At 39.6% G+C, this 25,326-nt stretch overlaps 1 protein-coding gene across 1 annotated transcript in view; it reads left to right on the top strand.

The window, feature by feature from the left end:
• LOC124157440 (eukaryotic translation initiation factor 3 subunit A-like) overlaps positions 1-25,103 on the top strand; it is a 77,491-nt gene extending 52,388 nt beyond the window's left edge. Inside the window, exon 4 of the mRNA XM_046532140.1 lies at positions 19,004-25,103. Within this exon, the coding sequence (XP_046388096.1) occupies positions 19,004-19,120 (117 nt within the window). The 3' untranslated portion in view covers positions 19,121-25,103. The remainder of the gene's footprint in view (positions 1-19,003) is intronic.
• Positions 25,104-25,326: the final 223 nt, after the last annotated feature.

Genomic DNA, 25,326 nt, shown 5'->3' with positions numbered 1-25,326 from the left:
ATAATTAATGATTGAGTAGGAAGTAAACCAATTAGCACGTATCTCAAGACTGGTCACTTATATTAATCTAAAATTATCTGCTTGATAGAGTTAGGACCTGATAGACCTTATGTGCAGAAAATTGATCAGTATTATAGCCAAATAAAGTGGTAATTACTTCCATTTAATCGTTTGTTGGCATACTTGTTTTCGAGTTGGCGGGTATTAAGAATATAAAAAAAAATTCTTGAAATTTTACACCCGTTGCGAAATTTTATAACAAATCCGCCAATTTACAAAGCCCATTCAACAATAATAACACCAAAAAATTATCAAAGAAAAATAAATTTATCAGATGAACATAAAAAAGTGGAAAAATTCATTGCAAGCGGTAAATATAAGCGGAAGTAAGAACATGAAAAAATATGATACATAAGTAATTTTGCTTCTTCTCATGTGAACTTTTCTTAAATAAAAAGTAATTAAAAACAGAGTACGTACAGAATGTACAGTACATGATATTAAAAAAGCTGTTTTAATTGTATGATACAGTGCAGAAATGAACAACGATTATTAGCAATTTCCTTCTCTGAACCGTATCCATTCCTCTGGACCAATTTACAAGCGATCACAAATTTTTAGAGGCCCCCATCGTTACCATGGCGTTCGAAACAAAAAGAGGCGACGTTGAGGTACGGATTTTCACTAGTTTTTCTCTCGCCCACGTAATGAGCGACCCGCCGCAAAGCGCAATATCGCGGAGTAGACCGCCGCAATTCAGTCCGCCCTCCGTCAAAGGCCAATAGCAATAAGAGTGGAATAAGTTGGCTTCGGGCCAGGGAGGGTGAAAGGGCATTAATAAGCGAGCCGTGGAAAAGTAATCGCCGCGTCCAGAGAAAGGAACTGCTCGCCAAGCAAACCATTCATTCCATGAATACATTACAGTCACCGAAACTACAGTGTAACGGACATACGTCGATTAAATGGAATACTTAGAGGCAAGGGGGCTGCATATATGAAGCCCGATTCCATCCCATCTTCCAGGAAGGCTTATTTCTGTTGCCACTTCGATCGTATTTTAATCGGTTTTCTAAAATGTCCGCGACGAGGTGATGAGTGCAATGCGATCCACTTTTTCCAATATTTTGCGGAATAATGTTTGTAATTGCGAGAGAGACCATCGAAAAGTAATGAATTTGATAGATTGCATCATCATGTGCATGGATTTCGGTTACAACCACTAATTATACCTTATTTCCCCGATAAACTCGGATCAATTTGTCCGTCAGCGACGCGAGTTGCGACTTTTGTAAACACATTTAAATGCAGAGAGACAACACATTCAGAGGCCAACTTGAGGATCCTCATTTGTAATATTCGTTACTGCAGATATTTCGAATGGTAAGAGGACATGAGATTCAACCAGCTGTAGTAATTTTCCACAGTATTTTATAAGCTCAATCGGTATCAATGTTAACACGTCATTTTCTTTATGTTTACACGTCATTTTCTTTATGTTTACACGTCATATCTTTATAATGACGTGTAAGGGGTAATTCCATTCGAGTGAATAAAATGGAAAATTACTATGGCTGTTTGTATCTTATTTCAACGAATTTCTACAAAGTGTACTCGTCAACAATCGATGGGTACGAGGACAGTTTTCAAGTCTCGACATCAGATGAGTTATTCCCTATTTTCAATTGAAAGTGACCGCATTCGGAGAGCTTTTGAATCATCAAATGAATCGTTCAGTGAGCCATTCTTTGCTAGAGGCAACAGCGATGGAAATTAACCGTACCGGTGAAAGTAAGCCGTTAGAAGCGCATCGTCATCGCTCACTTTTAAAATTTCCAAACAAAGCCATCATTTGGCTAAATCGATGACGTCATCCGAATTTAAAGCCAAGTACGGAATAACTCCGAAGATGGTAACCAACCATTTCGTAAACAATACCGAATTGTGGCAGCAATATGAACAATATTAATTATACATGTAATAATCAATTGTGCTAAATGTGTTATTGGAACCAATTTAATATAGAATAACAAAGAACTATTTACTCCCACCAATAACTACACAAATGAAAAATTTCAATCTCGTTCAGCCCAACAAAACCCTGTTCAAGCTGCCTTCAGGAAAAGAACTGCCCCATTAAAAATATATGTGCAACATTCACACGCCTGTATTTCAGTCCGATGTCAGCTCTACCCCAACCCATCCAAGCCAACCTCCAGGTTGATCCATAGAGTGAATTTCTCCAGGTCCGAAGGAATTTTTCAACTAAATATTATAGGAAGATAGTACTTTCGTGGACTATAAAAGGTGCATCTCAAGACCTTCGGTCGTTTATGTATCACTAGAACCCAAAAAAAAACACTTAAAAAAAATACCTCATAATATAAAATATTTTCATTTCGACTGTTTACTCAGGCTACGAGTAGATACACATTGATAGATGCCCTAACCACTGGGGTATTAACCCGGCCAAAATCACCACTCACTCAAAATATCATTCGACAAGTTCCGAACAAATGAAAGCGACGCCCACTGAATTATTGAGACCCCTCCTCACTCCGCACGAGTGGTAATCAAGAATTGATTACATCCATAAGTCTTCCCGAGGTTATCTCCCAACAAGACAGCGTGGACTTGATTAAATCTTATCGTCGATGTGAGGGATTGAGACAGGGCAAGGAGTCGAAATGAAATCACATTCATCCCCTAGAGGTCCAAGAGGTTATGAATTTCCGCGAGATGAATTTATGACAACGCTCCTAGCGCGGTATGACCATGACGAACATTTTCCCGGAGAAATATCTCAGTCACAAACAGAAGCGTAACCAGAAATAGGGTGGTTTCCTATTATTTTTTTATTGCCTAAATCGAAAGATTATGACTCATGGAATACGTATTTCACGCTTTTAGATTTTTAAATGACGATATCTATTTTTCGCGATTTAATGAAAAGTGAAAATTCTCAAGCGCGCGAAAACGCGACGGCTAAGTATGAATGCCAGGAAAACTCCCGTGTGACGTCGTTCTGGTTCCCGCTGCCGCAAGTGAGGTGACCTTGGGGCGAGGCTCTGAGCGCTAATACGACGCAGGATGCTAGCAGGTAGCAGAGTACCCTACTAGCTGGTAGCGCTTGGCTTAAATAAGGATTATTAATACCTTATCAAACGAGGAAAACTTTCCGACCTTATCCAGTTTTAATAGGTGATTATTAAGACATCTTTCCCTGAGCTCTGTGCCTCATGCATGCATTGGTAACCTCAGGCGATGTAAAACTCCTATCTACTCGTATAGAAACCAGGTACCTGTGACGTCACGTGGAGTGGCATCGCATGGGCGCCAATCTGGCCTTTTTCAAATTAGGTAAAAATTGACCATTAAAATTCGTCTAATCTGGGATTTATAAAAGCAAATAGTTTGTATATTATGAATACACTAATGGTGGGTAACGAATCGCAATCAATGCCTTTCGATTTTTTTGGTGAAGGAAACTACCCTATTTGCTTCAGGGGATTCTTAAATAACAGGCGGGTTGGCTAAGAAGTGCGTAAATTGCCTAAACGAAGCAGCAATCAATGTCCCAACAACATCCAGACGACATACATCAGTGCAATATACACTTTAATCCAGTTAACGTCGTATGGATATCTGTCAAATATTCAAAGGACACGCCCAACAACATTGCAGCGATATCAAACAGTGTACATGAAGGTTCACATTGCAACATCTCTCAGATATCTTCATTGGGCTCGGGTTCAAATCCCGGAGGTGGCAGAAAATTTTCAGAGACTGCCCGATTCCTGCTTGAATGTTGCTTGGAGACCATTTCGAGCGCAGCAATCCGGCCGTCGGATGGGACGTTAAGCCGTGGTCCCCATGGCGCCTTTCGTCAAGTGCAGGTTAATGCCTAAGCCGGGTTTCTCTCCACCCTTCCTTACCAACTGTTCTCTCGTGGCGCAAATGGCCTCAGCTGTCAGTCGCCACCTCAAAATACGATACTACGATGCGATAATACTCGTCAACTGAGGCAACAAATCATTTAAATCACACATTAATCACAGGAAAAATGAAAGTACTTTTCCATTAGCAGGAACTTCATAAACCATGAAACTAAAATTTCAGACCACGAATATTACAATAGAGGATTCTCAAGTCCCCCGATATGATTGCTGTCGCTCCGCGCGCATTAAAATTAGATTTCAAAATCGTCACTCGCGGCGCTGCCAGTCATCTATTTCTACCTTTCACGAGGAAATACTCGTCAACTGAGGCAACAAATCATATAAACCACACATTAAGCGCAAGCGAGATGATTGTCAACTAAAAGAAACCACTCCCTTCACGGTTAATGGCGAAATTCATTCTGAACGGGATATATGTGCCTAGTGGCGCCGCCGAATAAATTGCGCACGAAACGGCAACAGAGATAACGCTTAACCGCCATGCTCTTGGGCCTCCTTTAATGGAGTTTCCTTGTTTTAGACCAAAGTGACTGCATAGAGGAGGCCCAATTCCATCCCATAGAAGGCAGATTTACGTTGCTACTTCGGTTGCATTTTAATCGGTTTTCAAAAATGTCCGCGGTGCGGTAATGAGTACAATGCGATCGATCCACTTTTTTCCAATATTTTTCAGAATGTTTGAAATTGCGATGGATATCTTTGATAAGTAATACATTTGATTGACCACATCGACATGTGAATAAATTACGGTCAATACCCCTAATATTATACTTTATTACCCCGTGACAGCGACACAATTGGGGAATGTTGTAAACTCATTTAAATGCGCGGTGAATGACGACACAATTTTTAAGACCGATTTGAGGATACTCATTTATGATATTCTTGATTCAGACACTCGTGATTAAAAAAAATAAAAATCACTTCCTCTCCCCCTATTTCTCTCACGTAAAACATTGTGGAAATAATGAAATGATGGGAAGAAAAAAATTCGGGACACACACACACAACACCGGGCTCAATCGTTGCAAATGAATTCCCATCGTCTCGACAGTGTATTTCGCCAGGGATCATAATCCCGCTCACCCCGGAGTCTACCCCAGAGAGAATCAGGGAAGGGGTTCGGCGCCTGAGTAGCGTCCCGGGCGGGCCGACTTACCCTCCCCACACACCCCACCCCAGTCATCCTGGCCGCCATAAAAGGTTGTTTTCGGTGCGAAGAGAAGCGAACCCTGGAATGAGACCCTGGATCCGTATTCCTGAACTGGAATATCTCCGACCAGTTGTCCCGGGGAATTTTTACGATGACTCCTACCATCCGCTCCACGACCTTCGGAAGTGAAGCTCGTCCACTAATATCTTATTACTGTCGAATTTGAATAATAATCTTTTGAAATTCAAAGAGGATCTAAAGGCCGTTCTACACGGGGCACGAAATTTCGCAGATCGAAGAGCTGCATTTATTTCTAAAATGGTGTAGAATTGCGCGAATGCATGAACAAAATTAGAACAGGGGCTATTATGCCGTCTCGAATCCACGCATTCTCGCATGTGTTCTAGCAATTCACCGCTTTCCACGACGCAATTTTGATTGTGCCTTCGCACGTGCGTCAGATTGCGCAATTCCGTGTACCGTGTAAAACGGCCTTAAGAAGGCCCTGATCTTAGTTACAGATAAATTCTACTAATTGGGGATCCACAGGGAAGCCCTGGAAATTCATAAATACCCCACGAATTTCAAAAGGGGCCAAGTAAAGCCAATTAGCAATGCATGGGTCCCAGTAATATCTCGAAATAAAGGAAGAAAATGCGAGATTTTTCCATTCAAACTAACCTATCCCCCTCCCCTCCCCATACCGTAACGATGTATAAACAGATGCACGACCTTTCCGCAGCTCATTAGATCTGAAGAGGTCCCCGGCAGAGGGGAAGAAACGTTGACTTTTTTTGGTCAACCCAAAAGTTTTATTACTTGTCAACATATGGACCGCGAAATTTTTAACAACTTCAAGAAAAGAGGAGTTATTTTTTTCATCTGTCACGTACTTATCAACCTATTCCTCCCACTCGCGAATCCTACCATCCGAGCACGTATCTTGGGGAATGAGCTCGTCCACGAATATTTTATTATTGACGAATTTGAAAATGAAGAGGGGTTCTTTTCATCCATCGCGTACTTCTCAATCTATTTGCTACGAAAAATTAAAAGAAATAACAGCGGCTTAAAACCTTTCTCAGAAAGGTTGATGACGTCATGAACTCATGCCGAGCGGGTTTGTCGCTTCTCCACCACTCCTCAGCCTTGTGCAATGGCGTTATTTCCCTCTGCATGAACACTGAGACGTAAAAATGGAACAATATTTGGAAACGTTGATAATTTATAGCTAATTCGACTTCTTAAAGTCAAAATGTGACATGATCCCACACACAACCAGACATCTTGGTTGGTTCGCGGGTTGCCTACACTCGAATATTTTTATCATTCTCACCCATTGGCCAATTTACTTTAAACTTCGTAAATGCATGTAATGCTGAAATTTGTGCTCATACTTCCTTACTGCCAAAATTGGTTTAGTAACAGTAACTTCTTCTCCATAGGTTTTTGTCTCCAAAATCAGTGGTTACAATTATCTGATTTTGAAAAAAAATTGGATTAAGACCCTGATATAAATACACAACTTTCTCGCACAACGTAAATTTGATTCAGAAAATAATCCTATCGTGAATTGACGTCGGTTGGCTAATTGTTGTTAACACCCTATTGGGCGATACCTTACCTGAATATAAGGTTCTTCCTGAACTAGTTGCGGGATAATAATAATAATAATACAATTTATTGTTCACACATTTTTACATCCGATTTGATTTTTTTACAAACAGTCTACCGCTCAGGAAACAGTTTGATGTCTTAGCAGAGTAATAACGGTAAGCACGACCATCGTCGCATGTGTGCCACAGAGCCGACTTGTGACGTCAACACCTTGTTCGGTAAAACCCATCTCGAAGTTCGCTATTAGAAGATTATAACAATTCTCTATAAGAGGGTGGTGTAACTAGGTAACACACCTGATCGGCGATCGGGAGATTCAGGTTCGAATCCCGGCTAAGCTAAATATTTTTTTTCGAACTTCATCCTTGTAGTAAATATAGTAATAGTAATAATTGAGGGGATAAGAAGCCAAGGGGTACAAGTGATTTATTTTTTCTAAACATAGCTAGGTACAAAAATTAGGTAAAGAAAACAAACGAGATCAATTAGATATTTATTGGTGCATTTGATTTTCCACTCGATGTCAGCATAGAACAGAGACACATTCGTATCCCTTAGCAACCAAGTTTTTAAAATATTTCTTCTAACAATTTACTGTACGTAACTCTGTTATGAAAGAAAAGTACTCGTTTCCCTAGCTTTCTCACCCCCTCAATTGAAATCTTTACCATCTACCGTTTCGGGATGAGAAATAATCTGCAGATAAAACACCGTCCGGTTTACGAAGAGAGAGAATCCAGAGAGAGAGAGGAAGACAGAACCATCCCCTACTCGAGTCCCTCCACACTCCAGCCTCCTCGATAGGAAGAGGAGAAATTTCGAAGATGTTTTCAGTTCGTGGGGAGTCCGGCTTCTACGGGCTCATCGCTCTCCAGAATCGCTACCGCTCCCTACGACCCTTGCTCCCTCACCCCACGCACGAATTAAGACCCGCGTCCGTCTCCACGCAGAAAGACATTCGATTCTCCTCTCCCATCGAACAGACGAGATAAACTTCTTCCCAAGCAAACACTTTCCACATTAAGTACCTGAAACGAGTGTCTCGCTCCATGAAACCAGTCCCTTCCCACAATGCAGAAAAGAGGAGACGGCAAATACAAGACAACGAATGTTACAGCAGGACATTCTCTTGTCGGGCTTTGGATTGTGCCGTCACACACCGTGCATTAAATTAGATAAACAAAATGATGGAATTAAAAAAAACGAAAATTTGACTATATAGGAATTTTCAATGCAAAACGACTCAGGTTCTAATACTTTGTATCATCATCAGGTGATATTTCATAATTACGACCCAATATACAGGGTATTTTTCTGGAGGAACCTGCAATAATTCAGGAGGTGGTAGGAGAGACAAATTTAAGCATTTCTGATCAAAAAACATGGGGCAGAAGCTCCTTAGTTACTGAACTATGGCAACGCAAACAATGATGCACCATTTTCGCAGTTACCATGAACACGATTATTTTCTTGGGTATCCAACTTCTTCGACATTTTATTTGACACACAGGATTTTTAAGGATACTAAAAAGTTATGGTTGGACGAAAGAGTGGGATAATAATTGTCTGAAACAATTAATCTTTGGGCGATTTTCTATAATACGATTGCGCAAGATCGCCCATTTTAAGAGAATCTAAAGATTTAGACATTCACAAAAGGAGGTTAAAAACAGCTAATTTTGGGAAATATGTCATACTATCCGAAAAACCTAGGCCATTTAATGTCCATTAATTTTAAATAGACATAGGACAAGGCATAAAATTTGACACAGTACGATCTCAGAAAGAGGTATGACGGAATAAAAGCACGCATTGACGTCCATATCGAATTATTTATCGAATAGTCTTCATTAATAAAATATATATGATTGAAAACGATAAACTGAATGACTGAAACACAATTCTCGACAAGCGTGATAACCGGATCCGAATAATCAATCAGATTCGTCCAATTGAATGCAACTACGCAATACAGTCGTGGTTTGACTGTAAATCAGGGGCGCCGACTTATAAAAAATATTGGGGGGGCCCATATCCGTGGTCTTGCCCCGGGAAGAGGTTAAATTCAAAGTGTGTTGCAGCACCGAAACACTATCATGATTCACACCACCTGATTTAGTTAACCTGCTTAACCTTATAATAATTTGTTTTAACACATTGTTGAATTTATTTTAAAAGGTAACTATTGTCAAACATGGGAAATAAAAATTACCAATATATTTTTGTGATTTCACAAAGTATAGTATAACTTAATTATTTTCTTGAAATATTGAGGGGGCTCCGCCCCCCCAAACGAATCTTTGAGGGGGCTCGGGCCCCCTCAGGCCCCATGGAGTCGGCGCCACTGCTGTAAATTCATGAATATATCGGAGAGAAAAATCACAAAAACTATATACTTAGAAAAAATATGGAAAGAAAAGTATCATCACATAAATTCAATCAAGCCTCTCCAAAAACTGATAGAAAGAACACATATTAGCCAATTGAGTACATATACTACCTTCGTAATGTTTGCGCAAATTCTTATTCTATCACTGTAAAAAAATATCACCTGAATCCAAAGCTTCGTCGAAAGAATTTTACGGGCGCGAGGAAAATAAGGTCTTAAACTTCCCGTTTGGGATAAAGGAACGGTGATTCGTCAACAAAGTTCCCCGCACGATTTGAAGGTCTGAAAAAAAATAACTTATCTCAGCATCTCAGCAGCCCTGGAAAAATAAGAGACAGGAGGATTTATTACTTTCGATTTACGATGCGCCGAATTTTTCTTTCACTTTTCTATTCCTTCCTCTATCCCAAAGGCAAATCACCAAAAAAAAACTATTTATCAACCTTCATTTCCACACAGGGACGGTCGAGAAAGCAAAAAAGATCAAGAGGAATAGGCGATAAAACCATCGTCCGACACGGTATTTTTCATCTCATGTGAGGAATGCTGTTGTTAAGACTTTGGTCACGGTTTTCGTTGCTTCATTGCACTTATCCTGTTAGCGTTACATTTTACTTCAACTAAAATTATAATATAGTTTAAAATACGTATTTACTTTTCCCGCAAAATAACATGAAATTTTTATACAAATCTTGACACAGAACATGTCTCCTAGAAAAATGTACTCAAAAAGATACGGAAAAATAGTTTAACTCTCCACCAGCGAGGATAAAAATAAACTTGATTTTCACGAAAAACACCGATTATATATTCTCGATAACTTTAACTATATTCAAATGCCAGCGCTGGTTTAGTGATAGAAATAAAAGAATGGTCTCTCAGTCGACGGATATGTAAGTTTCGGTCGGCACCAATTTTCTGATGAAACTCCGAGTAAAAATTCTAAAGAAGCCTTCAGCATGGGAGAGGATAGCCATTGCAAATGATCAGGGATGCCGACTTACCAAAAAATATTGGGGGGCCAAACAGGGGATCATGCCCCAGGAAATTTTATAAGTACTGAGTTTAAAGTTTTTAAGCATTTTAGAGGAGTCATATGATCAACATAAGAAACCAGATAACTCGAATCTCGATATCTGGAAAATCGACAAACCTGACACATTTTTTCCTCACACACATAATGAATTTTTGAGGGGGCTTGGGCCCCCTCGGGCCCCATTTAGTCGGCGCCACTGCAAATGATTAAAAAAATGTACGCAAGATTCACCCAAAAGAGAAGTTTTTTTGTAAATAAATTTTTAAAGCAAGAGCTTCATTAATTTAGTGAAGCGATGTTTTTCTAAATAAAAATGGCACAAATACTGTTTTTTCGGCCATATTTTTCCGATTTCCACCCACGGTGCGACGCAGTCAAATTCTATCCCCGTTTCCTGCCGCCGCCTCCCCCCATGTCTAGCCGTCTCCTCCCCCTCCTCCATCCACCCCCGCCTCCCGTGGGAAAGTGGGCTGGACGGGACACCCCCCGCCGCTTGCCCCAAAGAGCAAAACACTCTCCTGCGGCCGACACTTTAACACGGCGGAGACGGGACCGCGACCAGGACGCCACCCCTCGATCGATACATGCACTCCACGCCTTGCGATAATGTACCCACACTTCTCGGAGGTTGGTCGCGAATTTTTTAATTGGTAATTAATTATCATACCCTCAAGCAAACATAATCATCATCACCATCATCACTAGTCAATCCTAAGATTTGTTTGACGCAGCTCTCCAATCCATTCTCCTATCTCCAAATCTTAATAAGAAGAAAGGACAGCCAATGCAAATGATAAAAAAATATACGCAAGATTCACCCAAAAGAGAAGTTTTTTTATCAATTTTTAAAGCAAGAGCTCCAATAATTTAGTGCACCAATGTTTTAGACATTGATGAGAGTATGATTAAAAAAAACATTATTGGTCACTTTCGATTATTATGTAATGGGTTTACACCTCCAATAGGACAGATAGTTAAAAAGTTTCTTTATTATTAGCCATATAGTAAGTGGAGAGGAGAATAGGATGATGCATTTGACAAAAACATAAATTCCTTTCACACCTGGGTATTTCTTCTCATCACATCCTTCTTTACCTGTTCCATAAATTTTGTACAAGGTTTTCCTTTTCCGTTCTTGCCATCCACTTGCCCCTCGACGATTGTCTTCATCAGGCCTTTATGTCACAAGATGTGGCTCATAAGGTTGTTCCGTCTTCTTGTTAAGGTTTTCATCAGGCTTCTTTTCTCTCTTACAAGAATATCGGTCTCTTTTTGCAACCATTATTTTTCTCGTGACCATTTAACAGGGTATAAAGTGTTTTAATATAAAATCATTTTTCTAATCACATCGAAAAATATTTGTTCCTGTGTGCTTCTCGACCACCAATTTAATATGCTATAATTATTAATATTGTTCAAATGCATTTGGAGTAAAGGATGCAGAGAAAGCTTGCGACAGAAACAGCAGTAAAAATTGATACGAATATGATTGAGAAAACATTATTGGTCACTTTCGATTATTATTATAATGGGTTTAAATGGGTTTATGGTTTATAGGACAGATAGTCGAAACATTGCTGTATTATTAACCACGTAGTAAGTGGAGATGGGAAGAGGATGATACATTAGACAAAAACATAAATTGCTTTTTATTCTTAGTCTCCATGTACAGAGATTGAATTGAAATATCAAATTATTTTGCTATTTACATTTAAAAAAACGCAAAAATAAAAAGGAAATTCTAATCACACCACAAACTCAATAAACAAAAAATGCTTCTCTCGTCATTTTTTGCTATGTATGTGATGCTGAGCGTTTCTTTTAATTAGTATCTCCACGGTTGCTAGTAAATAAACCATTCATGTTTATTTGAAAACTTTGACCATAATTCATCGCGCAATATTTTAAAAGAGTATAATTTTTATCACATTATATCACCAATCACATACTATATTTCTAATGAAGATTAAACGGTCACAAATTATTTATAAATTTAAAAAATACAGCATAGGAACGTTTCATTAGCGAAATTGTTTAGCAATTCTTTCGTCCTAAGCATGCATAGAGGGAGAAATGTATTCTCACGACTTTCGACCGGAATCCCCGCTGGGAGCGGTAGATGCCTCCACTATCACAAACGATCAGCGGGGGCAAAGAAATCCTGTGTAGAGGAAAACACTCCCTACGGAGCAGTATTATATATTTTCACTTTTTATGTCCTCCAGTCGTTTTTTACCCACGATCGATCCCCACTGAAAGATATCGGCTCAGTTGCGGCGGCATACGAGGAGACATCCAGAATCTGGGGCATCGGTACCATTACCCGACCGGTCGATGAAAGAGAAATCACGGTAATTTATTTTTTTTACTTTGTTTCACTTCCGATTTCATTTAAAAATCCTAAATTGCGTCTCTTTCATAGCTTAAATATTGAGAGAAAGTACTAGAAATTTCACAAAAACAATATTATATGCTTCAAAATGGAACAAACTGCATCGTAAAATGGAGATTAACTTTTAAAATATCCAAATTCCAACGCATCACGTCTGAATAAACTCACTTTCATGCTTATGAATCATCCTTGCCTCACGAAGTTAGTTCCGTAATAAATAAAATAATCTCTTACATTAATTCTTAAATTAATTGCAAATTGTCACAATTTTGTACTGCTAATTTCAAAAGCATTTTCACTCCTAAAGTTCTCTCAATGAGACTCCATACTCGAAACACGTACTTTCCATCATTATAATTATCGTGAACAACAATGAAGAATAAAGAAGATTGATTCCGAACAATATGGTAAAGAACGTACTACAAAGACAATCATTTAGTGGTTTGGTCTCAGAAACTAAATGCACGCCATTTTCTTGAAAATTTAAAACTATTCCTCGACTTGCTATTCATCGACTGATGCCAATAAAAATTATGATTTCGACAGTTCGTTTTCAGAAAATTTTATTTCAAAGCCCATAAATTTAGTTTGCTATTGTATTAATTGTCAAAGATTATGAAAAATGACAATAAAAGTAGATCATATAAATCGTACTATTAAGAAAATAACTGATAAAACATTAATATACCCTGATAATCATGAACTAACCAAAACTCACAATCAGACAAGTCATCAGCCTATTGTTAGTTGTCCCAGGGAATTTTTAAGATGACTCCTACCACCCGCTCCGCAAACTTCGGATCACAGAGCCCCCCGGCCACTAATACCTTATTATTGTCGAATTTATTAATAAAATTTTGAAAGTTAAAGAGTATCTAATAAGGCGATAACCATAGCCAAGGAGAAATTCTACAAATCGAGGATCTATAGGGAAGCCTACGGAGACCAAGTGCTTGGCTCCCAATAACATCTCGATTTATGAAATGAACAAAACTTAGACACATAATCAGCCTATTCCTACAGTAATTAGCCAATAAATGTTGTGATTGAAGTCACATCACGTTAGTAGCGTGGTCATAGCGCTACGGTTGGGTTGTGTGCACCGCGTACTTAAAATTGACCAAACGCGTCGTACGCTACACAATACATTTGTGAAAAAATGCTACCTCTTTATCATTAAGTCATGATGCCCTTCCACTACATCTCGCCTGCCTCAGTTAATTTTTATAAATTAACTAATCAAGAATTCAACAACTATCCACATTCTGTGCTCCCTAATTTCTCCTCAGGTTAATACAAATTGGGTAGGTTTCTTCTCTGCAATCATCGAATCTTTTCATTGTATCAGGCGCGGGAAGAATTTCTTTTTAATTACGATTTCGAAAACGCTTCGGCGGCGGCGATAGCACTTGCGGACCCATTTTCGGTGCTGTCATCAGCGCTCAATCCGAGAAATCGAAATTTTATTTTAATTGCTTATTTTATTTATTTATTATCATTATTTTTACGACCCAATGGTATTGGGAGCATATAGCTAGGGGCTGGAGCACTCTTAAACGAAATATATAGTTAACAGGATTATCATAAGAGAATGGTTCAGTTGGAGTAATTCATAGGAATAAAGTAGGGAAATTTATATTTTAGTATTGTTATTTAGCTTTTTGGCATATTTCGAGCGATTGAGGACGCATATATTCCAATTTATTAATCATGTAAAATAAATCTGTTCTAGACGACAAATTCGATACATAAAAAACCTTAACTGAACGTATTTCTGTTTTCGTTTAAACCGTGTTCAATTTTTTATTTTATTTATTATTATTATTATTTTTTACGTCCCAATGGTATTTGGACCCCATTCTTTTATGATAACCATGAATTGAATGAAATAAGTTTTCCTGAATATCACACAATTACTATTACTCTTATTTTTTACAAAGCGCGACCCGGGTTTCGATGAATTATCATAACCTTCAGGCGCAAGTTATGATTTGTTCAAAATTAAAAAAAAACATTCATTGTTTAAAACAAATCATAATCTGCGCCCGAATATGATGATAATTCATTGAAACCCGGGTCGCGCTCTGTAAAAAAGAAGTGGTATAAGTAATTGTGTGATATCCAGGAAAACTTATAATGGAATACCACAAAGTTAATCAAGAGTTGGTGAATTTTTTCGAATGAAATACATTGTCATCCGATTCGTGCGAATCAACAAAAAAAAATTACCAGTGTAGGCATTCCGCAACCCACCCAAGCACCTCCAGTAGCGAATTTCTGGCAACGTGCCTGATTCAGAGCTTCCTATTTTTCCCAACACACACGCGCACACACATTTTTTTTTTTTAACGGAAAGGTATGTTGGGGGAGGGAGAGACAAGACCAGTCTGGGGATGGGGGTGTGAGAGGCGAAAATAGTTTTGCAGGCGTCAAAAAAGTTGCGTCGTCTGCGACTCTTGGACTCGACTTAGCGTTCGATAGGTATGGTCTCGCCGGCGGCGAGGGCGACCCTCTCTCTCTATATATATATCTCTCTCTCGGGCTGGAGCCAAAGTGACGAGACCGCCCCCACCTCTTACTGCCCCCCCGGGCGACCTCCTGAGGCGGGATACACGGGCCTCCAATGATGCGGGGGGCTCTTGGAAGCGATTCCGGACTAGAAGTGCCAGACAGTCGCCAAACCCTGGGAGGACGATTGATCAAAAAGAGAGGGGGTGAGAGAAAAAAAAAAGAGGAAAAATCACAGTGCCCATTTTACCATCCCCGGCGAGTTTATTCACCTTGACAGAGCCTCTGCGATTGCCTCCTCCGCCTCCAAATTATTCAACCCTCCCGAAGAGCTACTCTCTTCCAAAAGAGCAAACGCCCCGGGAATTTTCCTTTGCTTACAATAAAGTCCCTCGAGTGATACCAAAGTGAAAATATTACCAGAGTAAAATAATGGACCCTTAATCCCGTTTTGCACGGGGCACGTCATTGCACAATGTTAAACTGAAGGAGAAGGCCTAATTGCTTCAAGTGAAGCTGTGAATAGGGTAGTTTCCTTCATCAAAGAAAACGGAAGGCTTTGATTGCGATTCGTTACCCACCATTGGTGTATACATAATATACTAATTATTTGGTTTTAGAAATCCCAATTTAGCCGAATGTTCATGGTCAATTTTAACCGCATTTGAAAAAGGCCAGATTGGCGCCCATACGATGCCACTCCACGTGACGTCACAGGGACCTAGTTTCTATACGAGTAGATAGGAGTTTTACATCGTCGTCGTGTTACCAATGCATGTGTGAGGCACAGAGCTAAGGGAAACATCTCTTAATAATCACCTATTAAAATTGCCTATGGTCGAAAAGTTTCCTTCGTATGATAGGGTGTTAATAATCCGTATTTAAGCCAAGCGCTACCTGCTAGTAGGGTGCTCTACGCTACCGCCGTGCTCGGCAGCAAGCAGCCAGCATCGTAGCGGCGTTCATAGCCACGCACACAGGTGGCCACACACAGCAGCAGCCAGACGTCACACGTGCTTTTCTCAGCATTCATACTTAGCCGTCGCGTTTTCGCGCGCTTGAAAGTTTTCACTTTTCATTAAATCTTGATAAATAGATATTGTCATTTAAAATTCTAAAAGCGTGAAATACGTACTACAGGAGTAATAATCTTTCGATCTAGGCAATCAAAAAAATATGAAACCATTGCTAAAACACATTCGAGAATGCATGAATGCGAGACGGCAAAATAGCTCCTACTCTAATTCCAAGCTTGCATCCTCGAAATTTCCGCATGTTTTCAGTGATAACCTGCGTAAAGATGTGTCCCGCGTTAAACGGTCTTTACATCATGCTACTACGACTAAGGTGTACTGCTGTGATGTGTGTTGCCTAAATGCAGGCGCTTTCCTGGTCCTTTCCCTCGCTAATATCTCGAAAATTATTGAGCGCCGGCGTTTGAAACAAAGACTGCATCTCCTGGGTATGAATTTCCTATCACCTAGAAATATTTGAATGAGATTTAGTGGTGGAAATTGAGGTATTTTTCTCGTTAGGGCTTTCAATCAGATTGTACAGCTTCCTGTTGCCAGAAAACTGAGAGTAAAAAGACGACAATTAGGGAGATTCGCATGCACGAAAGACTTATAAAGATATAGGTAACGGTTAAGTTTCGAAGTAAAATGATGAGGAAAATATTAAGATCTTGCCCTTTGACAGCCAGTGTATATTATGATTTAATGACTTAAGTGTTCGAAATGCACCACATACAGTTCTAGACAGTCTCAAAAACCATGGGACGATTGGGATTTCGAAGAAAAATAAGGAGGACAATATTGTGATCTTACCCTTTACCAGCCTATAAACAACTTGATTCAATGGTTAACAAGTTTGCAAAACACCACATTAAATGGACTAGAAAGTCTCAAAAATCCATTACCATCCCTTATTCACCTTGACGAGAGCCGCAGAGATTTTGGATGGAGAGGTCATGAGGTTCAATAGATGAACAGGAAACAAAATAGAGATAGTTTACATATAACTCTTTGAAACTGAGGGATAAATAACGCAATTTTTTTAAATATAAAATTTATTATTGAAATAAAACGATTGCCTAATGGCGCACCCCACGGGAAATTCGGGCGAAATCTCGGAGGCGTAAAGGAACAATCGATTAATAATGCATGGGATTGTAAAAAAAATGAGATTTGTTTATTAACTAAAACAAAATTGGCCAAGAAAAATTAAAAAATGGAAAACCCCATTCCGAAAAAGGGATTCGCTCCAACTTTCTTCTTCTGTTGCTTTTTTTTTAACGTAGTACCGCGGTAATTCGAATGACCCGAGCGTGTGAGCCCCGCCGCCAGTACGAGCGGGTGCAAGTACCCCTGTCGCGAACCTTGACCCGATAGCAGAGCACGCATCTTGCCCATCAATACGGCAGCTCACACGGCGATTGTAGGTCATCCCTGCAGGGCTGGCAAGGCACACATTTTCCTCTCTAGCGCGACGCCCAATTGCTATGGGCGCATTTCCGCGTTCCTCACCGAATACCCTGAGGCGTAAAAACACCAAAAAAACTGTCACCCTAATCCTTGAGGTTTTAACTCATCTCCATAATGAAGAGATTCTACCCGGGTTCTCAACTGAGTCAAATTTTTCATAGTCAACGTTTCGATTCCATACACGCGTATCTTTATCAGGGCAGCTTCATTGGCTCATCTGTCCTAATAAAGAAACGTCGGCAATGGAAAGATTGACCCGGCAGAGAGCTCGAGAAGAAGTATTTCATCTAGTTCACAATAAAAGACTGCGATCTGATTTTCATATCCAGAATCCCCGTGGATACCAAAATGAATTGATAAATATGTTACAATGTCTCTTCACTCCGAATCTTCTACACGTTAGTGAAAAAAATCTCTATCTTCCAGATCACATATCCATTTTGATACTTTAATTATAAATGCTAAATTCAATCGCAAAAACTACATTCGCATTTAAACTGTTCTGTGGAAACCTAAGTCTTATTGAACGGCGAGTGAGGATAACGATTTCCAATGAAATGGAGATCCAGAATCAACAGAAATAGAATAAAAACGTAAAGAACCGACTGAAAATTACAGTTGGATAAAAGAAAGATGTAAACCAATTGCCCTCGATCAGCATGCGTTGCGCAAAAAAATGATCTAATAAAAATTGCCCGAGGAAAAGAAAGTTTTCACAGTAAAGTTATTTTTTCTTTTGATTTTCCTAGTAAAATGATTTCAAAGAGATACCTAGATTAAAAATCAGTATATTTGAAACCCAGAATGTGAAATCATAACTAGACAGGTAAAATTTAGCGATATTTGATGATTTATGACTATAAAAATATTCTGAAACCTAAATTGAGGGCCCTGGAATCCATGGGGTACAAGTTCAATTTTTATGCTATAGCCTTGGGCAGAGTAATCAGCAGAATGTATTTGGCATTGGTATTTTTCAACTTAATTTCAAACGTAGAACAATTTATTCCTGAGAGGAAAATTTTTATGTGAGAAACGACAAATGCGAGTAACGACATCTTACTTTAAGTGGTTTTCAGGTAAAAATGCAAAGTATGGTTTCTGATGTTTTTTATTTCTTACTTGCTTATTTATTCATCTCTACTTCGATTGCACCAAACTTTATGGACAGGTCCGTAATGGTTTTTTATGTTCAATAAATATTAAGCGCAAAAATTCCACAGAGGCAAGATAATTAGCCGGTCAAGGCAACTGCAATTCGTAAAAGTTTAGGTTGCCTTGACAAGGCAAATTATATTTTCTCTGTGTAGTTTACCCACTTAATGTGTACTTTTGGGTGACACCATTTAAGTACGTCGCTGGCTAGTCCACGGTAAATTCCTTCAATAATAAGGAATATTTTAATATTCAAACTGGGAAAGATGCGAGCAATTGGTGAGCTTACCTTGTTATCTCTCTTATCATTACAGAGGGAGCCAATGAGGCATCGACTGGTTGGCAGCAGCGTCGGCCACGTGCAGAAGAAGAGGTACGCCTCCGGCGAGGACGCTATGCTGCGACAACTCAACGAACTGAAGCACGCATAGAGGGGGCTGGCGCGGCAAAAGCGTGTGCTGGAGCGACCGCGGCAAGCATCAGCTACTAGACACGCAGCGGGGCGCTGAGGAGAAACAAACGACTGATGACAAGACTAACAGAGAGGGAAAGAAAGTGAAGAGGATTTACAAAAAAGAGTTGTTTCTTTTTTTTAATCTTCGAGCAAAGGGAGGGCGGGAAAGAAAAGGGAAGATGGGATGATTCCTTGAGTTACTCATCCTTTTTGACTGGGGGCGTTGGGAGGGAGAACATAGAAGAGGTGTCCGTGGACTTGTGGGGGGTAAAACCAAACTCTGCCCCCTTTTTAACGCTCCACAAACACACATATATATTCTTCCCTCCCCTATCGTCTAAGTAAGATCCTTATCCTCCCATAGCTATTCCCTCCCTCTGTTTACACGCAAATCCTCCTCCCTCGTCCGAATGGACAAAACGGCCTACCGGTCGGAGAAGAGAGCGTTAGAAAGGCAAAGCCTGAAAAACAGAAACTCACACTCCCCTTTCTCGACTGTACATAAATACCTGAATATTCGTGCAAATAGCAGAAGCGTGTATATGTTCGTACTCAGATCTCCATCATTTCTTCCATGCCTTCTCTACCATACCGAAGAATCAATGTCACCCGGTGGCCCGTGACCATTACCGATTAATTTCGGGGTGGGGTGGAGGATAATGAGAAATCAAGGGGTCCACCTGGTGACAGTGGGTGTACCCCAGCCAGGGCTCGCCAAGCGGACCCTGTGGGGGCAATCGCTCGCCCGTGGTGTGACCACACAACCAGGGAGATGGCTTCCAATCGTATTTCTTTTAAATACATCCTCTTTGTGTCAATTTTGGAGGGATTTTGGAGCGCCTCGAATGCTCGTATCCTCCCTTACAGAGGGATAGGACCATCTCCGAATGACGTAAAGAAAGAAAGGGGACGAAGTCAAGACAGTAGCCGAGGAGAAAGATCTTAGTCGTTTTTATCTATCTGGTTGCACAATGCGACGAGGACGCGAAATATTCGCGACCTTAACCACGAAAGTGGCCGAAAAAAATGGGACCTTTTCCCAATCCACAAGAGCATTGCTTCATCTATTCGCAAAAGGGTTCGTGCATTGTGGAACCAGCCCTTAAGGATTATCCTCGGTGGAAATACACTGAGTAAAAGTATTTGAGGAATGTATATATGGCTCGCGTGAAGGCTTCTAATGGCCCCTGAGTAAAAGTGGAAATGAAACCAAAAGCTAAGGGTAGGCGAAGTTAACGGAGAAAATGTCCTCCTGGAGGTTTCACGGTGTTTCTTCCTCCATTAATTCAAGCTTTTCGGGATTTCCCACGCTGTTGTCTTTACAAAGTGTGCGACGTTTTTGGTGAGTTGCAGCATCTATCTCCAGGTTTTAATTGATGTGTAAGAGCCACTAAACCATATATCTAAAAAAAATCTACAGCTCTCAAGGCAATATCTAGAGGAGGGAGGAATTTTCTCTTCGAGACGAGCAGATTGAAGCATCTCGTCTCGAAGCAACGAAAAGAGGAAAATCGACTTAAAACTTGGGGGAGGATGAAGTTATGACGCACCTAAAACGTCTTGACGAAACACATCGCAAAAAAGTAGAACAGAACTCTCTACTACGTTAAAGAGCACGCGCTGACTGAAGCATTTCAACATTCATGATGATTACAAGATATTCTTTGGAGCGACCATTTATACGCGACAGCGTCGGTCTCGTGTAGATGCTGTTTCCTGCAGCAACACAGTGTTATTAGGTCTTGAAAAACTATAATTTAACATACTGCGAATCTGACGACGAATCGTCGCTGCCACGCATTAATTGGTCGCCCCAATTTGAGTCAAATAACTCACCCGATACGTAAAAAAGCATAGCAAAGATGTGGAACATTCCGAGAAGCTTGACTTCGATTGATCAGATAAACTTCGGAGAGGAAACGGAAACCTCTCAAAAGCCAACCATACGAAGGTCGCACGAAATCCTCTCGATTCTTCTAAATGGAATCGCCCAGAACTGAAAATTTTTCCCGCGCATGCGCTCCAAGCCTTCACGCGCAAACCGGTAGCTTAGAAAAACTAGAAAACTCGAGGGGGAGACTTTAACGGCAGCCAACACGCTCCTCTGTTGGGAGGCTAATCGGGTGACTTCAACGCTCGCTCGGGAGCCACTGAGAGTCCTAAAATGAAGGACCCCTAAGGTCGTCTCCGAAAGCTCCAAACATCAAGTTACCTTAGCTCACTTGAAACTCGATTACTGCAACCTGATATCGTACCAACGAACTAGGTGCTTCCTCTGAGGATATGTAAACAAAACCGCGCATGTTGACTGCGCAGTTACCAAAAGACGGCCAATTTTAATTCCCAACTACTTTTTTACAATAATAAATGGAAACAGCAACTGAAAAACTTATCTGAACTTAATAATAAAGATATGGTATTTGTCCTCTATTTTATTGAGCGACGTCATCCGAGTTTCGACCTTCAGGTCATTTTCAAGTATACTGATCACTAAAATACCCAAAAATAGATTTTATTTTACCTCTCTTACTATTCTTCCTCCGCGAATTCATTGGAGACAAAATTTCCAACAGAAATAAACTCCATGAAAACGAATTCCATCGTCGCATTCAGCCACTCAGATCCATCACGTGATCTAGGTTTTTGACATTTCAATCTTGGACCCATAGGCGGAAGCCGAAGCGCATTATATATGCTGTACATATTTCCTCTGAGGGTACCTCTACCGGAAGAGACGTCATGCAGAAAAACGGACTCTAATATCCGTGGGTTAATTTACCACGATGCTATTGGCATTCCGATGCCCTTTTTTTATCACCGTGGTGACCACGCGAAGCCTCTTCCGCTGGAGGTACTCTGTTCCTATGATATCGCAGTCCTTGAGTTTCAATAGAACTCGAAATCAAGTTAACTTGATATTAGGCGCTTCGGAAATGTCAAGACGCCAAAAAAAAATAACTTAGTTAGTGTCGTTTGGTCATACTCATACGTGCATTCCCGTAAAGGAGAGAAGGAGAGAGAGAGAGAGCAGTCGTTGCTAACACAAATAATAGTAATAATAAATACTACTGACTACTCATAAATCTAAAAAAAATATACATATACCTATTTAAAAAATATATATATCTAATCTGTGCTGCCCCAGGAGTGGGGTGAGGAATTGGAATAGTATTGTGCTTTGATGTAATCATATTCCGTGTCACTCGCAAGGGTACGTGTTGATATGTGAGACTAAGCTGTTCAAATACATGCGTGAACGAAAATATCTGTAAATGTGTCGGGAGCTTTGGCGGAGCTCAAAGTTGACATCCGAGATGGTTTTCGTGATTCGTGCCCCGGCACTCTGGACGCAATCCCACTGACAATGGGACTGTATAGAGGAGTCCCAGTTCCATCCCATAGATGGCAGAATTCTGTTGCCACTTCTGTCGTATTTTAATCGGTTTTCAAAAATGTCCGCAGCACGGTGATGAGTGCAATGCGATCCACTTTTTTTCCGATACATTGCATTATATTGTTTGTAACTGCAAGGAAAAGCATTGAAAAAGTAATGAATTTGAAATATCGTCTATCGATTAGTGATGCGGATCACTTTGTCCATCAGAGACGCGAGTGGCAACTTCAGTGGCGTATTGAAGATCCTCTTTTTCACGTAACATCCGTGCCCACCGATCTCGAGGGAAAATAACCGCCAGAGCCGATGATGACAGTGTGCGTATGGATCGAAACGTCAGATTGCAATTGACTGAGTATATTTTACCTATCCACTCTGACGTGTTGTCAATTTCAAAACTCAAAAGATTATCAAAGACAACTTATTATTGCTCCTTAAAAAAATCGTATGTTACTAACGTTGTCTGTTTAATTACTACATATTTTGTCTTCCTACGTCATAATATGTCAAAAAAAACAAAAGGAAAAAATTTCAAACAAAAACACTAAAAATAGCGGTCCCGGTTACTATAAATAGGGGTGTAATTTTTTAAGAAAAGATTTGCTGTCCGAAGTAAAAAAAAAAATGTGTGGATTGTTTCTTAGATGAAACCATCTTTTCAAGGAATGCCCTACAAAGTTTCATAGAAGGCAGTGTGGTGTGCGCTGACTAATATGATAACAAATCTACTTTTCACTAAGTCACTTTTTTTAAATCTTGAATAAAGAAACTTGGTTATCTCGGGCACTCCACGACTCGTTCCAAGAACATTTTTCACTCTCTTCACTTCTCTTCAATCAATTTGATAAAAAAAAACCTGCGACTGCTGCTAGAAAGAGATATATCGCGGTGTCACTCGATTACAAAAATGTACCACTAATTAACACGCCAGACGATTGAGGCTATGGAAAACTATGTTTTGGATCGGAACCAAAAACTTATTTCCGACAAAAGAAACTTATGGCCATGACTCTCGTATATTCATGACGGAGGCTTTAACAATTAATATGTTGTTTGAAAGGTAATACCAACTATGCATGGATGACGTCAACAAATGGATGAAATGCTATTGTTTCTGGGATGAATCTTAGTAAAAAAAAAAGTAAGACCTGAACTATGAGGTTTGGTGGTGGAAAAATCTTGAAGATGATAAACCTATTACTGCATAAACACCTGTTTCAATCAGAAGGAAATAACCATTTCAAATGTTTAGCGTGATCAAAGCTATATATAAGTCTATGAAAAGAGATATTCAAGCCTTGATGTGCGTCTATCACCAATCCTGGGATATTGAAACACGTGTTTTCTTAATATTAAAGTAGGCAACAGAAATTAACCCAATTTAAACATTTATGCACAGCATGAAGTCCATTTGGAAATAGGAAATGAAAATTCACTAGGTGCACTTCTCACTAAAACTTTACTTTAGATAATTATTTCTACAAGAGTGTGTCATTGTCATGTATAACTTGACAACGACATACTATATTAGGAAAATAAAGAAACAGTGTTCCAAGTGAATTTTGATTTCCTATATCGTATTTATTGAAAGTAAGTCCGCAAACTTTAAAAAATTACCCATTACACAATTTTCAAACACCACTCTTCATTCCACACACGATGGTATTTAGTCTGATTGATTCATCTTCCGAGCAAAAATAGGATAAAGATAAATTACCCAAGCCTTTCCGAAAATATTAACCGAATACAAAAGCCTTCGGCATGACTTCGATCAATGTCGTCATGAAAGAAAAGAAATCCTACAGAGAGCATGACGCAGTAGCCTTAATTACGAAATATGGCATAAACACACTTGTCTACAATGGTTTTTTTTTAATCGAGCATGAAGTAGACACCGCGATGAAGAGCGCGCAAGACTATGAATGGGAACGGATTAAGAAAAGCGAAACAATTCATGTGAAGTCAATTCAAAAAAAAAAAGCTCTTAGTAATCCCGCACCATTTTTTTCGAGTGCTATAACGGTGCTCTCACACTGGGTAATAAACTTAATACCCGTCAAGCCGTTCATAGACAACAGTTAACGGCGGCTCTAGGAAGGAGAACTTTGAATCTCTAAACCTTCCATTTTTTTAATAAAAATAATAAATAACAAACCCCACTAAATCATTCTCCCTAACCTTCCCCTTCTACAGAACCCCTTTCTATAATTTCCTCCGTCTCTAACCCTCTTCAATACCCTTATTCCCTCTTTCCTGTTTTTTTTCTATCGCCCTGACCTCCTCCATTATTCCCATGAAACCTGTTGACCTGCATGCTGTGCTCCGCCAAGAAATTCCATGACGGAGTCCGGTTTACTTGGAACATTGGCCTTCCTGATATAAACATGAGTGTACATATCCGCGCTTGATATATATTTTATACGACGTTGTAAATACTATTTTGAGATATAAGGGATTGCTTTCCCCAAAAAAGAAGCCTACTTACAAATATTGTGTGCGTGTTCTCTTTGGTGTGAAAAATCTGTATAAAAAACGGTGATGCTGAAATAAATCACTTGAAATTCAACCCCTGTTTTTTTAATCATTAAAAAAAACGCTCAAAACCTTGTTACCACATGGTTGCTATCCCTCTAAATATATAACCTACGGATGTGATCAAAAAGGTCATTTAATCACTTTGTACTCAAATACATATTTAACAAAATTGAAGGAAAAAGAGAAATTTAAAAAACTTTCTCGATAGTTTTCGATCACGAGCCACTTCTGAATACACTTCGGTAACCAAAATG

Source organism: Ischnura elegans, chromosome 4 (assembly GCF_921293095.1).
Source record: "Ischnura elegans chromosome 4, ioIscEleg1.1, whole genome shotgun sequence".
NCBI lineage: Eukaryota > Metazoa > Arthropoda > Insecta > Odonata > Coenagrionidae > Ischnura > Ischnura elegans.
This window is presented reverse-complemented; position numbering and strand designations above follow the sequence as displayed.